Source organism: Podarcis raffonei, chromosome 14 (genome assembly GCF_027172205.1).
Source record: "Podarcis raffonei isolate rPodRaf1 chromosome 14, rPodRaf1.pri, whole genome shotgun sequence".
Taxonomy (NCBI): domain Eukaryota; kingdom Metazoa; phylum Chordata; class Lepidosauria; order Squamata; family Lacertidae; genus Podarcis; species Podarcis raffonei.
In genome coordinates, this window is record NC_070615.1 from 17,504,452 (window position 1) to 17,523,635 (window position 19,184).

General features: G+C 45.0%; 1 protein-coding gene across 1 annotated transcript in view; it reads left to right on the top strand.

Annotated features, from left to right (window-relative positions):
* The first annotated feature begins 15,583 nt into the window (after positions 1–15,583).
* RHCG (Rh family C glycoprotein) overlaps positions 15,584–19,184 on the top strand; it is a 33,819-nt gene continuing 30,218 nt past the window's right edge. The window contains exon 1 of the mRNA XM_053366026.1: positions 15,584–16,035. Coding sequence (XP_053222001.1) covers positions 15,843–16,035 — 193 coding nt within the window. The 5' untranslated portion in view covers positions 15,584–15,842. The remainder of the gene's footprint in view (positions 16,036–19,184) is intronic.

Here is a 19,184-nt window from a genome sequence, read left to right on the forward strand (position 1 = left end):
ACCCATTTCTTGGTCCTGGCCAGTCAGTTCACTAATCTCTCATCAATTTCCAGGAATCTTGGGGGAACAGCAATGCCAGAACTGTTAAGACGGTTATGAAACCGATAGAAGTATCTCAGGCAAATAAGCCTTGAGATAATAAGCCTTACTGTTTCTTTCTCTTTTTTACCACTAGATGTCAATATAGGCTCACTTATAAGGAAACGATTGTTTGTTCTGATAGAGCTAGGTTATTTTCCACCCAAGTAAGGCTGCATGCTAATTGTAATAAATTATTTATTTGATTGATATCCCACCTTTCTTCTAAGGAGCTCAAGGTAGTTTACATACTTCTACTTCTCCTTGCCATTTTTATCCTCAACAACATCCCTGTGAGGTAGGCTAGGCTGAGGGTGAGATATTTGCCTAAGCTCACCCAGGCGAGCTTCATGGCCGAGTGGGCATTTGAACCCTGGTCACGTAGGTCCTAGTCCAACACACTCTAACCACTATGCCACACTGGTGTTATAAGAATTCTAAGGTCTCAAATATAAATTAAATGTTCAGAAATGTACAAGGCAAACACATTTATAAGTATATAAACCACGTGTCTGAAATGGTATAGGAGAGAAATCCTAAAGCCATTTTGACTCTCCCAATGACATCAAATATTCCTCTGCAGGAAGGGAGGAAAATGGGGGAAGCCTTTGCATTGGCTTTTGCTTGCAAATCCTGTCTTAAAGGGTGTATTTGTGTATGAATAGGGTGAGCCTGTGACCTGGATTCAGGAACTAAAGTATTTACCATCACAAAAGAATGGCTAGGCTGCCCAGGTAAAGCAATCAGTGACCATTATCAGGTATCCCGACAGACAGGATTTCTGCTGTAGGCCACCTCCTGTAATGTATTTCTGCTGTAGACTGTCTCCTTTATGTATGATGTTTTTTGGGGTGGCCTTGAGCTACAGGGTGGGCAATTTCAAAAGTCTATATAAGGGCTTGCGCACCATTGTTCTGGATTCTTTCCTCCCTCCTGTGTGTGGGGAGTGGGGACCCTGTTGCAACAGTACTTTTCTATTGCAATAAAGATCAGGCTTACTAGCTGCTTTAAGGTAAAGGGACCCCTGACCATTAGGTCCAGTCGTGGCCGACTCTGGGGTTGCGGCGCTCATCTTGCTTTATTGGCCGAGGGAGCCGGCGTACAGCTTCCGGGTCATGTGGCCAGCATGACTAAGCCGCTTCTGGTGAACCAGAGCAGCGCACGGAAACGCCGTTTACCTTCCCGCCAGAGTGGTACCTATTTATCTACTTGCACTTTGACGTGCTTTCGAACTGCTAGGTTGGCAGGAGCAGGGACCGAGCAACGGGAGCTCACCCCGTCACGGGGATTCGAACCGCCGACCTTCTGATTGGCAAGTCCTAGGCTCTGTGGTTTAACCCACAGCACCACCCGCGTCCCACTAGCTGCTTTGCTTCTCAATATACTCTGGTTGGCCTCTGTTATTTTCTTCTACCGATAGGGAACCCATTTAAGGACTATACAGGCTCTTGGATACCTCATAAGGGAAAAGGAGCAGTTTTTTCTAATAACACTGGCTTTCAACACTTCCATGAGACTGACAGTCCCATTGAACTCAGTGGGACTTAAGTGCAGCAACACGTGAAATGGGAATTTCATGAATGGAAATTGAACCTTTTGTTTAAACCTTTTAGAGTTGCATTTTCTAAAAACAAGTCACTGGTTTATTTTAATTTTTTAAAAAAATCACCCCAATTACACATGTAGCGGTTAGATTTTGGGACTAAGGCTGGGAAGAACTGGCTTAAAATTTTCACTCAGCCATGGAGCTCCTGGGTGATCTTGGAGCAATCACTACCTCTCAGCCTAAAGGATTGTTGTAAGGGTAAAATGGCGTGGGGTGGGGTCAGCTATGCAGTTCTCTGCTCCTGGGATGCAAAGGCAATTTATAAGTATCTATTTTTTATGTTGATTTTTGTTAATTGTTTAGCAAATTAGAAATACTGGTACAGTTTCTTCCTTAGAGAGCCAGTGTGGTGTAGTGGTTAAGAGCGGTGGACTCGTAATCTGGTGAACCGGGTTCACTTCCCCGCTCCTCCACATGCAGCTGCTGGGTGACCTTGGGCCAGTCACACTTCTCTGAAGTCTCTCAGCCCCACTCACCTCACAGAGTGTTTTTGTGGGGGAAGAAGGGAAAGGAGAATGTTAGCTTCTTTGGGACTCCTTAGGGTAGTGATAAAGCGGGATATCAAATCCAAACAACTCTTCTTCTTCTTCTTCTTCTTCTTCTTCTTCTTCTTCTTCTTCTTCTAGTTTAGGAGTGGGGAAACTGTGGCTCCCTAGATGTTGTTGGACTCCAACTGTCATCAGCCCCAGCCAACATAGCCAATGGCCAGAGATGAAGAAAAGCAATACCTGGAGCCCCTCATCTTGACAAATAAAACTTTCACCCTATCAGCTGCCCTCTCCTTTCTGAAAGATAACATGTTGCACTTAATAAAGTGTTTATTGAGTTTTCATAATTGTGTTGTCAATAAGAAACAAGGCATAATCATTAAAAACAAAAAAACCCAGTCTGCCAATTACAGATTAGTATAAGAGAAAGGAATATATCAGCACAACTGATTGCGTCCACAGAGATCATGTTGATGAATGGAGGTAACCCTGCCATAAAGTATCTGAGTCAATGGGAGATGAACATGTAAGTTCTTATGAATGGCTGTTTTCTCAGGAATGGTTGAAGCCACCTAAAGTTAGTAGCCATAGTGGGGTAGCGGATTCTACCTAAGTGATAGAGGAATGGGATGGGTAGTGACCAAGGGGAGAGCCTTCTCAGAGGTGGCACCATGTAGATCAGGGGTAGGTGGGGCTGCATTTCCTGCTGAGCAGAGATATATCATGATATGGGACCAGAGATAAAACAGGGAGGGGAATATTAAAGGTCAGGATAAGGAGTTTTGCAATGATCTCAGAATGGACAGGGAGCTGGTGAAGAGATGAGATTTAAAGAAGGAAGTTGTATATTCAGAGCAACGAATGAGAGAAGGAGAAGTTTTGGAAACAGACTTCTGGATAGAGGTGAGTATAGCTGTGCATGGCTGGACAGGTGGACTATTTATATTATTATTAGAAGGCAACTTTCATCCTATACCCTCTTGATTATGTCAAAGATAAATACAGTGCTACACTGGTTGTCGAACTTAAACTGTTCTGGGAGTCCATTCGACTCCCAGAGCTATTCGAAAACCAAGGCGTGACTTCTGATTGGGTGCAGGAGCTTCTTGCACTCAATTAGAAGCTGCGTCGGACGTTTGGCTTTCAAAAAACGTTTGCAAACCGAAACACTTACTTCCGAGTTTGTGACGTTCAGGAGTCAGTTTGTTTGGGAGCCAAGCTGTTTGATACCGAAGGTTCCACTGTAGAACTCTTCCTGGATCATCCATGCACATTTATTTAATTTAAAATTACTACACTGGCTTTCATTACGGCAGATAACCAAATGAGTTTATAACACAGAAATCCAATGAAGCTAAAACGTAACATGAAAACAGCAATAGCCAGTGGCCTTCAGAACCTGGTACTAACAGATAAGAGAAAACCAGAATGAAAGCACCGGCCTCAAGCATTAGACTAGCTGCTTTCAGAAGGATGTTTACTTGATGGCCACTTGATGACTCAGAAAGAGCCGGAGTTCAGTGAGAGAGCACATGCTCTGCATAAAGACAGTCCAAGGTTCAATCTCCTGGTAGAAGAAGAGTTTGGATTTGATATCCCACTTTATCACTACCCTAGGGAGTCTCAAAACTGCTAACATTCTCCTTCCCCTTCCTTCCCCACAACAAACACTCTGTGAGGTGAGTGGGGCTGAGAGACTTCAAAGAAGTGTGACTGGCCCAAGGTCACCCAGCAGCTGCATGTGGAAGAGCGGGGAAGCGAACCCGGTTCACCAGATTACGAGTCCACCGCTCTTAACCACTACACCACACTGGCTCTTGGTAGGGCTGGGGAGAGAATCTAGCCTGAAACCCTGGAGAGCCTCTGCCAGTCAGTGCAGGTAATACTGAGATAGATGGACTCATTGAACAACATGTAGCAGACACAGAGCATCAATTGGATTAAGCCCGGATCCGAACTTTAATTGCCAGTGAATCCACCAGGTGCTCTGCCTCCCCCATGGCATATCTAGCTAAACTCAAAGTCCCTAAGCTCCGGAGGGCCTTTACCCTGGCACGATGTCACGCCCTCCCCTCGGCTGTCATTGTAGGTCGATACAGGAAGATTGCTTACTCGGAGAGACAATGCCCCTGTGACTCTGGTCAAATGGAAACAATAGAACATGTGCTTCTCCAGTGCCTATACTATGGAGACATTCATATTAGCCTCATCTCCCCACTACTCCATAAGTACCCAGGGTGCACAGGACAACTTTATTTTCTACCTCCCTGCTGCTGTCAGATACCAATCCTGCTACAACGTACAATGCTGCCAGATTCTGCACAGCAGCATTCAAAATTTGTCAGATGATGACCTGTGCCACAAACTAGATTGAATGAACACTCACATCAGAGTGCTCTCTGCACTGATAGTTGTAGTCTTTTATATACTAACCTTTTATGCTCTTTCATATCCGTTTAATGTGACAAGAGCTGCAGGGTGACCTTGGGTTAGTCACACTTTTCTGAAGTCTCTCAGTCCCACTCACCTCACAGAGTGTTTGTTGTGGGGGAGGAAGGGAAAGGAGAATGTTAGCCGCTTTGAGACTCCTTTGGGTAGTGATAAAGCGGGATATCAAATCCAAACTACTACTACTACTACTACTACTACTACTCCTCCTCTTCTTCTTCTTCTTCTTCTTCTTCTTCTTCTTCTTCTTCTTCTTCTTCTTCTTCTTCTTCTTCTTCTTCTAACCCTTCTTTTAGATTCTTTTAGATTCTTCCTATAGTCTTTTAGATATAGATATAGGTAAAGGTAAAAGGACCCCTGACCATTAGGTCCAGTCATGACCGACTCTGGGGTTGCGGCACTCATCTCGCTTTATTGGCCGAGGGAGCTGGCGTACAGCTTCTGGGTCATGTGGCAAGCATGACTAAGCCGCTTCTGGCAAACCAGAACAGCGTGCAGAAACACCGTTTACCTTCCCGCCGGAGCGGTACCTATTTATCTACTTGCACTTTGACATGCTTTCAAACTGCTAGGTTGGCAGGAGCAGGGACCGAACAATGGGAGCTCACCTGGTCGTGGGGATTCGAACCGCCGGCCTTCCGATCGGCAAGTCCTAGGCTCTGTGGTTTAACCCACAGCGCCACCCACATCCCCTTTTAGATATACCTTCTGTTTTAATACTTTTTTAGTTTTCCAAAACATTTTACACATGATTGTAACCCCCCTACTTATGCTGTTCTATGACCGTAATAAATATTTGATTGATTGACTTAGATGGACCAATGGCCAGCCATGGTGCAAGATGGGCTCCCTGTGTTCTGACAGGTGTTTGAGTGGCCCATGCCAGAATGTACCTGTCGAAGCGACCTGAAAGGGACATGTAGGAAAAGTGAAGTCACAACCTGCCTTATCAGCAGTGGCAAGAGAACAGAAAACAACAAAAGAGCCTGGCGGAGTTTTCTAACTGACTTCTGATGGAAAGATACGATCCATAAAAATCTGTCGGTTGACAACCGCCAGGTTAAGAGCTGATAACGTCAAAGCCTTGGGGTTGGAAGCTGATCCAACTGGGTTGTCCTGCTCCAGGCAAGTTGCTGTGGCTCTTTCGTTCCTCCCTTGCTCTTTGCAGTCTCCTTCCTTCACTCCTTCGTCAGCAATGGAGCTGGCTGCCAGCGTCACCTTTTTGAGCGCTCTTGTCACCAAGGAGTCCAGCATTAACATGTATCTAAGCTGGCAAGTAGAGATGGGTGACCCAATCCGATCAGTTTCCAACCCCAAGGCTTTGACGTTATCAGCTCTAAATTACGGTTTCTCATTTTTCCAATCTTAAGTTCAGTTCTCTGCATTTCCACATCAGTTTGCAGTTTACGTGTGTGTGTGTTTTCTGTTTTACAATTTAGAATATTCAATTAAACAGTCTTAAATTATCAGTGACTTCCCTTCTTCTCTTTGCATGGTTCATTTTACATATCATAAATTCCTGCATATTTACATAAACTAATCCATTCAGTATTCCATTATTACATCCACCAAAACTTATATACACTGTTGAATTTATCTTAATGCTGCCAACATTTTCAAGTGTACACGATTTCCTCCCATATATTCAACAAACATTTTCCAGTCTTCCTTAAATGTATGTCCTTCTTATTCTCCTATTCTATATGTTAGGTCTGCAAGCTGTGCATATTCCATCAGTTTAAGTTGCCATTCTTTTCTAGTTGGGACCTCAATCGTTTTCCATTTTGGGGCTAACAAAACACAAGCTGCAGTAGTGGTATACACAAATAACCTTTTTTGACACCTGGGAATTTCCATCTGAATTATCCCCAACCCAATGGACTCTGTTTTTTTTTGGGGGGGGGAAGTACTTTTAAACATTTTTTTCCAATTCATTATGGATTTCCCCCCAATGCTCTTTTACCCTTTTACAGTTCCACCACATATGAAAGAATGTTCCTTTGCGTTGTTGTTTTTTAATGCTTTCTGAAAATTCACCAGCACTTTATTGTGAATTACACCTAACATACACATTTTTTTGTAGGCCATCTTCCCTAATAAGCACAATTATGCTGGGAAGACTAGAGAACAGGGAGTGTGATTTCTCAGATCGTTATCATTCATGAAGCTTATTCCTCAGGCCGTGTTATGTCTCATTGAATTAGCTGAGTCTCATTAAATAAAATGCATAAGGAACCATGTACAATACCTTCAGCTCCTTGGAGGAAAAAGTAGGATATAAACACAATGAAAAGTATTCTTTCTGTAGAAAAACTCCTTGCTGAGGATGTCAGTGGTGGGGCGTCGTTTTGCCATGGAGAAAAATCAAAATCGTACATTTAATTTTGGGGGATTTGCCAAAGGCTGGCGATCGAGAATGCAATGCTACAAGCTGTAAGACTGATATGCTCTTGAAACCTTTCTTGGCATTGCCTGAAACGAATGGAAACCTGCAACATTTGCGCTCCCTGAACTGATGTGCCATTGTATTCAAACCACCAAACAACACCCCATTCTCCTGAAACTGAAATTGATACCAGAGTGACCTCCTTCACTTGCCTTATCAGAGGACAGAGGCGGGTGGAAATGGTCATATCTCCCTTGCGCTGTTGCTACTTTTTATACTCTACTTTTAACATCATTTTTACACAGTGGGAAGAACTCTGGGTGTTGTTATCATTTATAAGCATGGTTGTTTGTTTTGTTAAATAGAAATCACATTTCTAAGTTTTGTTTAAAGACCGCACAAACACTATGAAGCCTATCATTTTACTTTGCACCTTTCCTGCTTGCTTTCTTTATAAGCAAATACAGATGCAGCTTTAAGAGCAAAGATTGAAACAAATAAATAACTAACTAATGCCTTCTGACCCAGAACAAATGACCCAAAAATACTAAAAGCACCATCATAAGGCTAGTGTGGGAAGTAACAGAGACAGGATGTCATGGAGCAGGAATTCTAACAGTGGTCACTGAGACCCAGCCCCATGTAATACACCACCTCTGAGGGACAGGCAGAGGGCAGGAAGGAAGGGGGAGTAGAGCTCAAGAAGTCTTGATTTTTTGAAAAAGCGCTTTGTGCCTCCGTGTCTAATCTTTCTAAAAAGAAAATATTTATTGCCCCTTTCTAAAAAAAATTATTTATTGGTGTATGCTTTTCTTTTTGCAAATCTACTGAAGAATAAAATATTTTTTTTAAACGGGATTAATGGGTTTTCTCAGGACGGTGGAGGGCCTGTGTGCTTTGTCCCATTGGTGTTGCGGTGGTGACACTTACCCTTCTTCAGATAGGAAATGCTCTGTAAGGGGCGGGGAGGAGAGGAAAATGGGGAGAAGGTCGAGAAGTGTCAGTTGGGGGAGACTGAGAAATGTCCCTATTTTCATCTGAGGAATGTTGAAGGGTATGCAATGAAACGTGTACAACAGGGCGAGAAAAACCTTGGAAAGGAGATTATTCCACATCTCAGGGGCCACCACAGAGAAGATCCTTTTATGACCTGCTGCCCACAAACTTGCTTTGTGGAAAGGTTGACATGTGTCCATTCAAGAATAAAGGTGTATGTGTGTGAGAGAGTGAGAGTGTGTGAGAGAGAGATTATGCTCATATCCAGGGATACAAATTGATCAGTGCCAGATTTAGGTATAAGCTAAACAAGCTATATCTTAAGGCCCCACTCTCTTGGGGGCCCCAAAAAAATTTATAGGGGGGAAAAACTGGACACACATTTCCAAAATACAGTGGTAACTCCGGTTACATATGCTTCAGGTTACATACGCTTCAGGTTACAGACTCCGCTAACCCAGAAATATTACCTCGGGTTAAGAACTTTGCTTCAGAATGAGAACAGAAATTGTTTGGTGGCGGCGCAGCGGCAGCAGGAGGCCCCATTAGCTAAAGTGGTGCTTCAGGTTAAGAACAGTTTCAGGTTAAGAACAGACCTCCAGAACGAATTAAGTTCTTAACCCGAGGTATCACTGTATAAGATAAAAAAACAAATAAAATAAAACCTACATACAGCAACGGTGTTTTGTGTTGTGTAGGCTCCTCCTTGCTATGTGCAAATGGTTTTAGATACCTATTAGGTCCATAAATTACCATATAGCATATATTCAGCACAAAAAACAGCAACAATTTATTGTTGACAAAGGACAGCTGGACATATAAAGGGCCCCATTACCTTCAGTAGGTTAGGGCGTGGGTAGGCAAACTAAGGCCCTAAATCTAAATCGCCTTCTAAATCCAACCCGCGGATGGTCCAGGAATCAGTGTGTTTTTACATGAGTAGAATGTGTCCTTTTATTTAAAACACATCTCTGGGTTATTTGTGGGGCCTGCCTGGTGTTCTTACATGAGTAGAATGTGTGCTTTTATTTAAAATGCATCTCTTAGTTATTTGTGGGGCATAGGAATTTGTTCATATTTCTCCCCCCCAAAAGAATATATAGTCTGGCCCCCCACAAGGTCTGAGGGACAGTGGACTGGCCCCCTGCTGAAAAAGTTTGCTGACCCCTGGCTTAGGGCCTCATCAAACCTAAATCTGGCCCTGAACTTGATAGTGGTTGATGACAGGGGAAAGTCCTGCACGCCAATCATTTGCAAAAGCAGATGAACTGGGATGCCAAGGAAATGAAAAAGAAGCTATTCAAAAGTTGAACAAAGAGAAGGGAGTGCCAAAGGCTATCCTCGCCTAGGGCACCATGTGGTCTAGAGACAGCCCTGGGTTTTTTCCTCTTCCTTACAAGTGAAGCAGTGAGCAGCATGTTTTCCTTTAACCACACCTTGATTGGCATTTGCATTGTCCCATTCCTTGGTGATACAATGCTTTAAAATGAAAACAATGTCAAGATGTGTTTCAAAACACGGCGTACAGGAAAAACAAACCACTTGTCCCTTAGATGACTGTCCTTTCATGTTGCCCAGACTTCCATTCATTCTATCAGGATCTCCGTGTAACCATTTCAAATTTCAGCTGTTCTGTTTCAACCATTTCAGGCAGCATTTGTCTTTCCCTTAGACATTCCCTTAGGGATGGAGGACCCTATGGCCTTCTGGATGTTGTTGTAATCCAACTCCCATCAACACTAGCCAACAATGGCTGACAACCGGCAAAGCCTCTCCTCCTCCCAGAGGGGCGATGTTATGAGCGGGAACCCTTCCTGCGTCGGCAGGGGGGCGTGTTCGGCCCCCTGCGTCATTTCCCGGCTGCCACGCCGCCCCCATCAGGCCAGCCAATAGGGTTGGCCTGGGGGCAGGGTTTAGCTGCATTCAAGCGGCCGCGGCAGTCCCCGCACCACATTCTGCTTCATGGAGACGTCGGAACACCTGCCTCCCTCCCTCTAGGTCATCTTTATGCTCTTGACCTTGCTATGGACTTTGGTTGGCTGCCCTGGCTGACCAGGGGGCCTGGTAGGAATTTTTATCCATTTGGCAAAGTGGCACCAGCCTCTTGGTTTTTCGCCTAAAGGTAAAGGTACCCCTGCCCGTATGAGCAAGTAGTGTCCGACTCTAGGGTTGTGCGCCCATCTCACTTAAGAGGCAGGGGGCCAGCGCTGTCCGGAGACACTTCTGGGTCACGTGGCCAGCGTGACGAAGCTGCTCTGGCGAGCCAGCACCAGCGCAGCACACGGAAACGCCGTTTACCTTCCCGCTATAAAGCGGTACCTATTTATCTACTTGCACTTAGGGGTGCTTTCGAACTGCTAGGTGGGCAGGAGCTGGGACCGAAAGACGGGAGCTCACCCCGCCGCGGGGATTCGAACCTCCGACCATGCGATCGGCAAGCCCTAGGCATTGAGGTTTTACCCACAGCGCCACCCGGTTTTTCGCCTACCTCGTAGCAAATCGTCACAACTTTTCTGGCATTGGCGATTAGGCATTGGAATATGTATCGTGTGTTGGTGGGCATGGTGTGGCCATCACCTACCCCTCCCCTTGTTGGGTATTCCGTTAAAGGAATCTGGCGGTCGTGGATCCTGTCCGATGCCTTGCTGGTGGCTAGGGCCATGGCACGACCCCCAGTGACATCAGGGGAAGCTTCCAGTTGTATTTGCATCAACAAGCTCCTCCCACTGGTTGGTAACCTTCAAATGACCCTGGGTGGGGCCATATATAGGTTGTTTGATCCAATGCCTAAGCCAATACCACTCACATGCTGTAATCAAAAAAGCTGTGGCCTTTTTTAGCCCATTAACCTAAAATACATGTGTCCTTTTGTCTTATTTACTACTATGCGGGTTTCGGGTCCTCGACTCACAAAGATAGGGGTTGTAGATGCTTCCGCAACATGCACAGCAAACATGCTTCCCCCCACCCCACAAATCAAGACTTTTTGCAATAAGGAAAGTGACAGGGAAAATGTGGGATAACACCTGCTTGACACAGCATTGTATAACTACCCTGTAAGGAAATCAGAGGGAATGCTTGGTAAAATGGCTGACATTGTCTAACCACCCTGCAAGCCTGTGCAAACATATTGTGACTTCTTCTTCTTCCCCACGTATCTGGCTGGGTTTCCCCATAGGTTGTTGGGAAGGAAACAAAGCATCTGAAGATCGTGTTGCAAGTAATGGCGGTGAACCTGTGGCCCTCCAGACATTGTTGGACTCCAACTCCCATCATGACCAATGGCCTGGGACGATGGGAGTTGTAGTCCGACAAATATCCAGATGGGTTCCCCTTCTGTGCCTTAGTTGATGACGGGAAATATTATTATTTGTTAAATGTGTATACCACCCATCCTCTGCAGATCTCAGGGCAATTCGCAACATAAAATTAAAAGATGATAAAAAGAACAAAACAACAGCAACCACAGACCAATAACCCTCCCCCTCCCTTTAAACACATTTAAAATAAGAGGAGCATTTTTGCCTGGCACCTAAAGGTGTATAATGAAGGCGCCAGCCGAACCTCCTTGGGGAGAGCATTCCACAAACGGGGAGTTGCTGCAGAAAAGCCTGTTCTCGTGTTGCCACCCTCCAGACCTCTTGTGGAAGGGGAACATGTGAATGATGATTGCAGGGTCCAGGTCTGTTCACATGAGGGAGGCAGTCCTTGAAGTATAGCCATTTAAGGCTTTGTAGGTCAAAACCAGCCCTTTGAATTGGACCAGGAAACTAATTGGCAGCCAGTGCAGTTGGGCCATGACTTTTAGCAGCCAACTGTGGTCCTCACAATGGGGTGAGAAATGGGAGAGAGGTTGTGTTTAGACTAGGGGAGAACCACTGGACCATGCAGGCAACTTCATGGTTTGGAAGACTGCCCACAAAGTTCTGATGCCAAAGACCGATAAGGTGAGAAATGGTGGAAAATAAGGCAAGGTGAGTGAGTCTATTGCTTCAGTGGAAAAGACGTTATTTGGTTCCCATAATGGGTGCAAACAAGGAAAGAAAGACTCTTTGCCTTCTTTCCAGTGGAAAAAAAGTATTTGCTTAACTCGATCTCTGCCACCCTACAGATGTTTTGGGTTACAATTCTGATCGGCCAGAGCTGGATGGTGACCGATGCAAAACAGAGGCAGAGCAAGATCCCTGCCAGAGCTACATGAGGTGCCCATAGAGACTCATGGGATGGAGGGAGAGAGACAAAAATCTCAAGGGTAGAGTCAGAGCCAATGACAGGAAGAGGCAAATACTTCTACTTTAGCCTCTGCAGAGATCTAGAATGACATTGGTGACGCTATGTCTAAAGAGGACTGGATCCCTGGACTGGATGTAAGTAAGGAGACAGGCAGGCGACCCCGAAAAAGCACAGGATTGTGGCCCTGAAAAAGCACTTTCTTTGGGGCCGCCGTGCTCTCAAGGGGGGGAAACGAGCTGTCCCAGTTTTTTCCAGGACACTTGCAGGGGTGGCGCTGTGGTCTAAACCACCGAGCCTCTTGGGCTTGCCGATCAGAAGGTCGGCGGTTTGAATCCCACGATGGGGTGAGCTCCTGTTGCTCGGTCCCTGCTCCTGCCAACCTAGCCGTTTGAAAGCACGCCAGTGCAAGTAGATAAATAGGTACCGCTCCGGTGGGAAGGTAAACGGTGTTTCTGTGCACTCTGGTGTTCCATTGCACCAGAAGCGGTTTAGTTATGCTGGCCACATGACCCAGAAAGCTGTCTGTGGACAAACACCGGCTCCCTCGGCCTGAAAGCAAGACGAGCTCCGCACCCCACAGTTGCCTTTGACTGGACTTTACATTTTTACCTTTTTTACTGCTTTTGGCAAATGCTGAGGACACATCTCTTTACTTTGATCTTTGATACCTGAGATGTGGGGGGGGGGTTGGGGGGGTGCGCTTTTCTCCTGTTACTGTAATTTGTTTTAACTGTTCTTAATCTTAAACTGTTGTAACTTGCCCTGGGACCTGGTGGTAAAGGGCAGATAATGCATTTAAAATAAAATAAGTAACAAAAATATAAAGCAAAACAGCACTGTGCAACTTGCTTCTTGAGAACGATTGCCCAGGAGTCAATTACAACTTGGCCCCAGGTGAACGGCAACTTAAAAACCTGCATTAGTAGTTCGAATGATGAGTACAAGTTAGATAACGGCTAACAATGTACACCGCAGTGCCCCAATGGCAGTTGAGGGGTTTTTTACACCCAGTGACCAAGCCAGACGGTTTACATGCCATCCCCATAGAGACAGCTGCGGGCAATTCTGGAATGGCCTTCTGTGTTTCTTACGAGGTTAGGGAAGAAAACGGGAGGAGAAAAGAGGTGAAAGGGAAGGCCAGCAAGGCCTGCTGTGAGTTGGAGGAAAACCAAGAGGCCAGAAGAAGATAAGATGAGCCTCCTGAATAGCCCATCTAGTCCAGCGTCTAACCAGATGCCAGCATGGAGGACTCAAGCACAAGAGCACTCTTGCCTCCTGAGGAAGACCAAGCATAGCCATCATGGGTCATGACCTTCATGAATCTGACTCATCCTCTTTTAAAGCCATCTGAGTTAGTGGTCATCACTGACTCCTGTGGGACAGAGTTCCACAGTTCAACTATGCACTGCATGAAGAAGTACGTTCTCTGATCTGTCCTGAATCTTTGAACGTTCAGCTTCATTGCTGAGAGCAGCAAAAGGTAAGGTTCTAAAATGATGGAATATGCACAGGTTGCGGACTTAACATATAGAATAAGAGAAGATAAATTCAACAGTGTAAATAAGTTTTGATGGATGTAATACAGTGGTACCTTGGGTTAAATACTTAATTCGTTCTGCTGGAGGTCCATTCTTAACCTGAAACTGTTCTTAACATGAAGCACCACTTTAGCTAATGGGGCCTCCTGCTGCCGCCACACCAACGGAGCACAATTTCTGTTCTCATTCTGAAGCAAAGTTCTTAACCCGAGTTACTATTTCTGGGTTAGCGGAGTCTGTAACCTGAAGCGTATGTAACCTGAAGCGTATGTAACCCGAGGTACCACTGTAATGGAATACTGAATGTTTTAGTTTATGTAAAATATGCAGGGATTTATGATATGTAAAATGAACCATGGAAAGAGAAGAAGGGAAGTCATTGATATTTTGATGTTTAAATGACTATTCTATATTGTAAAACAAAAAAATTAATAAAAATTATATATATAAAAATAAAATAAAATGGTGGCTTTTAATGGCAGGATCAAGTCCTAGGAGTTTAAAAGCTGCATTAGAAGAGAATTCCTCTGAGCATATGCAGAGTCTATTTCCCCATGCTACACTTAACAACTACAGTCAGCTTCCACCCATCTAGAATTAGAGAATAATATAGAATAAGGTGTTAGTTCTGCATTTTATATGCCACAGGAAAACTCCTGTGTAACAGCTAGAGTTTCAGACTAGGCCTGGGAGAAGGTAAAATCCATATCTCCATACCCAGCCATAAAATCATTGGGGGATATTTGAACCAAACACTTCTCTTTAACCTAGCCTACCTCACAGGGTCATTGTGCTAATGACTGTGGTGGGGGAGGGGAAAAACCATGTACACCATCTTGAAAGGTCAGAGATGTAGTAAGTAAGTAAATAGCTCTTAGCGTAGTGCAGGAGATGAAAGAATGAAATCAATGAAGGATCCTGCAGGCCCAAAATACAGATTCACAGGGGAGGCTATCCACTGCTTCTCTAAATGATTCCCTGCTCTGGCCTTGGTTCTTTCACACCATACATTTAAAGTGGTGTCATAGCACTTTAAATGTATGCTGTCAACACACACAAACACACACACATGTGCCCGAAGCAGCTCACGCTACACCCCACAAATGACAACCACAATTCAGAAACCATGTTAGGAACCATTAGAAATAACCCTTAATGTCAGTCTTTAAATATATTGTTAAAAAATCAACCTGTGCATGCAACCTTGTACAAATCAATAGACGTAACCAAACTGTTTTAACAGCTTGAAACTAAAGAGGATCAAGCCTAGTGCAGAAATAGAACAGCAGTATATAAGGCCAAAAGAGTGGGGGGGGGGCGGATCTCTATTTCAAAAAACCAGTCCGCATAGATTCACCACAGTTAACTTACATCCCTTACATTCCGTCCCAACTCTCTCACCTGCTAAGTCCCTTCCCCATCGCTTACCTGGGGAGCTAAAGATTGTCACTCCTCCTACACTCACGGTATTGATACAACTCGCAAACGGAAACAGTGAGTCCACATGAGAACGCAGTGCAACAGGTGCAGTTCCTAAGCAGAGTGCAAATGTCGATGAGATACATACAGTGTTCATCTTCTTAGCTGTGTTGGCACTGCGGCTGCCTCCCCGCACCAGCACAAACTCAGCCACTGTGTGTACCCCACAGATAACCCTGGCTTATCAACCTCTAGCTGCTCCCACCTTAGGATGCTGTGATGCTAATCATGGAATCCATCCAGCCGTGATGCTGAATCTATTCATCTGTGATGCTGAGCACACAGAATGCACTCAGTTTCTTAAGGCGGCCTGACACATGTGCCTCACCCCTTTGTTTGTGGCTGGTTATATGAGAGGGTGCCCTGATCTATTAAGCCAGCTCTGAAATGGGACTGGTTGCCAGTGTCCTTGAGTGTCTGAAGTGATGACTGACAGCCGCACGGTCACACCCACATCTCCCCAGATGACATAAAATGAATGAACTTCCCCCAGCAGTTGGGACTGTAACTTCGCACTTCCCAGCTCACAGGCAGCTCCTCTTTCCCCTTCACCAAACAAGCAGGCAAATGACAAACTGATTGCGAGGACTATGATGGCGAGGAACACCGACATGCGCTGGCGCCTGCCGCTGGTTTGCCTCCTCTGGGAGCTTGCCATGATCATCCTTTTTGGCGTCTTCGTGCGCTTCAACGCAGAATCTGATATAGCCGGCTGGGAGAAGGCGAAGCAGGAGAAGAACATCACGAGCGACGCCGAGAATGACTTCTACTTCAGATACCCGTGTAAGTAATGCTGACATTTGGCCATTAATGTTATGGGACCTTTCCAGATTGTCAGGATTTTTGAAGGAGGGTTCTTAGTGCATACCAGGAAATTTAGGTTTGGGCGACTGATGTGGATCAAAGCATTCTGTCACTCTGGTGCAACAAAGGCACTTTTAAAAGAAAAGAAACAGACTGTTTGCAATTAGGAAAGGAACGGGAGAGTGTGTTTTAAAGTGAGGGGCGCACGAATGGTTTAGCAGAATGCTGTATAAAACCCCTGCAAGAAAATCAGGATGAATGCTCATTGTTGTATAAACTTCCTGCAAACAAATCAGAATCGATGCTCAAGAAACACCAGGTATAAACTAGCCTCCGTGTAAGCTTTGCGCAAGGGAATCAGGATGGCTGCTCAGTAAACAGGTGATCCAGAGGAGCCCAGTGGTTCTTTATTTCTCCCATTGGACCCTACCCATGGGGCACTATCTATATGTAGATCTTGGGACCCCAACCACTGCACACTTGGTGTTGGCAAGCACCCAAAGGAAAGGGGGTTAATTGTCAATCAAGATCCTGTGTTGGTGAGGCAAGTTATCACAGAGGAATGATTTCAGTCCCAGATCAGTTTATTTTCAATGTTCTGGTCATATACAGCCAGCCCTACCATTAGACAAAGTGCTGTGGCTGTTTCAGGCAGCTGATCTTAGATGCTGCGAAAGGGCAACAATGATCAACTATCTATTTTTTATTGTATTTTGAGGCAGGGATTTTTCTCAGGTGCCAAAATACTGTATACCGTGACTTGGGGAGAGGTTTTCTCTTTTCTGTTCTGCTTCAGGCCAGAAAGAATTCTGGGCCAGCCCTAGCTTTAGACAAGACTAGTTTCCTCCTCACTAGGGGTGGGCAGTGTGCTTGGGCATTCTGATACAGAAACGAACTCTTTCTAGCAGCAAAAACGTAACTTTAATGCAGTTTTGCACAAAGGAGTCTTGATATAGTTAAATGCAGAGAGCAAAGCCTTTCCTGCAGGTGTGGAGAACCTTTAGTTCTCTCCCTCAGATGTTGCTGAACTGCAACTCCCATCATCCCTTGGGCATTGGCTATGCTTGCTGGGGCTGATGGGAGATGTAGTTCAGCAACATCTGGAGGGCCAAAGGTTCACAGAATTGTAGAGTTCGAAGGGGCCACGTGGGGCATCTAGTCCAACCCCCTGCAATGCAGGACTCTTTTGGCCTAACGTGGGGCTCGAACCAACAACCTTGAAATTAAGAGTCTCATGCTTTACAGACTGAACTATCCTCACACCTGATTTACGGAAGCATTCTGAGCCAGTGACCATCCTTGAGCTTATTTGGTCGAACAATTGGTATGGTTAGGTTAGGTAGAACTGTGGACTTGGTGTTCTTACGGGATAGTGCTCTTGGGATGGGAAACCATGGTAAGCCCAGCCAACTGACTTTTGAGGGTCCTTCTGCTACTTCTGAAGTGGGGGCGAGACTCCTGCCCTACAGGCATCACTGCAGCTAAGTGTGCATATTGGAGGGCAAGGGCAGCTTGAGAAAGGAATAGATGACCCTGCTTAGGGAAGAGATGTTGAACTGGGACCAGACCTGAGAGACCAGGGTTCAAAGCCTAACTTTGCCAGGAAGCTCACCTATGTACACTACCTTGTGAGCTCCTGGGAGTAAAAAGTGGGATATCATCATCATCATCATCATCATCAGTGTTTTTTTTTTCTTAAAAAATGTTTAGGGGTACCGTACTCTCCTTTTCCTACTCATATTGAAATACTGTCCCTCAATGAGGCCAAAGTTAGATTCACAAAATGTTTAGGGGTACCCCTGCGTACCCCCAGAAAAAGCACTGATGATGATGATGATGATAATTTATTATTTATACCCTGCTCATCTGGCAGGGTTTCCCCAGCCACTCTGGGAGGCTCCCAACAGAATATTAAAAACCACGATAAAACATCAAACATTAAAAACTTCCCTAAACAGGGCTGCCTTCATATTTCTTCTAAAAGTCTGATAGTTGTTTATTTCCTTGACATCTGGTGGGAGGGTGCCACTACCGAGAAGGCCCTCTGCCTGGTTCCCTGTAACCTCACTTCTTGCAGTGAGGGAACCATCAGAAGGCCCTCGGAGCTGGACCTCAGTGTCTGGGCTGAACGATGGGGGTGGAGACGCTCCTTCAGATATAAATGCAGCAAACTAACTAAATAAAACCAAGTTAAGAGGATGAGGTCGCATCCACACTACATTTAAAGCACATTTATAGCACTTCAACCGTCATGGCTGCCCCCCTGAGAATCCTGGGAACTGTGGTTTGCTTACCGTTTCCCAGCCCCCTTTACAAATTCAGTTATTATTATTCTTTGGGGTAAGTCATGTGCTTTCAGTGTTGAGTGTGGATGGAGCCTGAGTCAAGTAAGAACCTCTATGGACAGCGGTGAAGAACCTCAAGCCTGAGGACCAAATGTGGCCCTCTAGGCCTCTATCTATGGCCCTCAAAACTCTCCTCATTCAGACCCCTCACTGATTGTACCATTCACTGGCTTTACCATTATGTCTAAATGGGAATCCTATGAGGAATGTTGGGCTGAGGTGGTAGTTTCTGTCCAAAGGTTATGCAATGACCTTTCATGGCAAAACACGCTTCCTTCTCAGTTCAAGTGAATACTCTGTTCAGGACACCACACTGGGCCTCCACAAGTTCTTCTGCTTAAACAATCCTAGTGGCAACTGTAATAATAATAATAATAATAATAATAATAATAATAATAGTAATAATAATAATAGTAGTAGTAGTAGTAATCTGGGCAGCTTCCAACGGAATATTAAAACATGATAAAATGTCAAACATTAAAAACTTCCCTGGCAAAGGGGTTTTGGGATGCTGATTTTTTTCTCTCCCTTGTGCCATCATCTAGCAGCAATGCCCATCGGTATTCTACATAGGACAGATGTGCCAGTCTCTATGTAGAAGAATAAGCGGACACAAATCTCGACATTCCTCCCCATCCCCCCAGCCAAAATGTGAAAACAGCTAACAAGCTGAAACAAAGGAAAAAATGTTACATTCATGTAATGAGATTGCACTATTCATGAACCAGTGGGAGAATCTTTCAAACTCCCAGGACACTCTGTAACTGACCTCAAGGTTGCCAT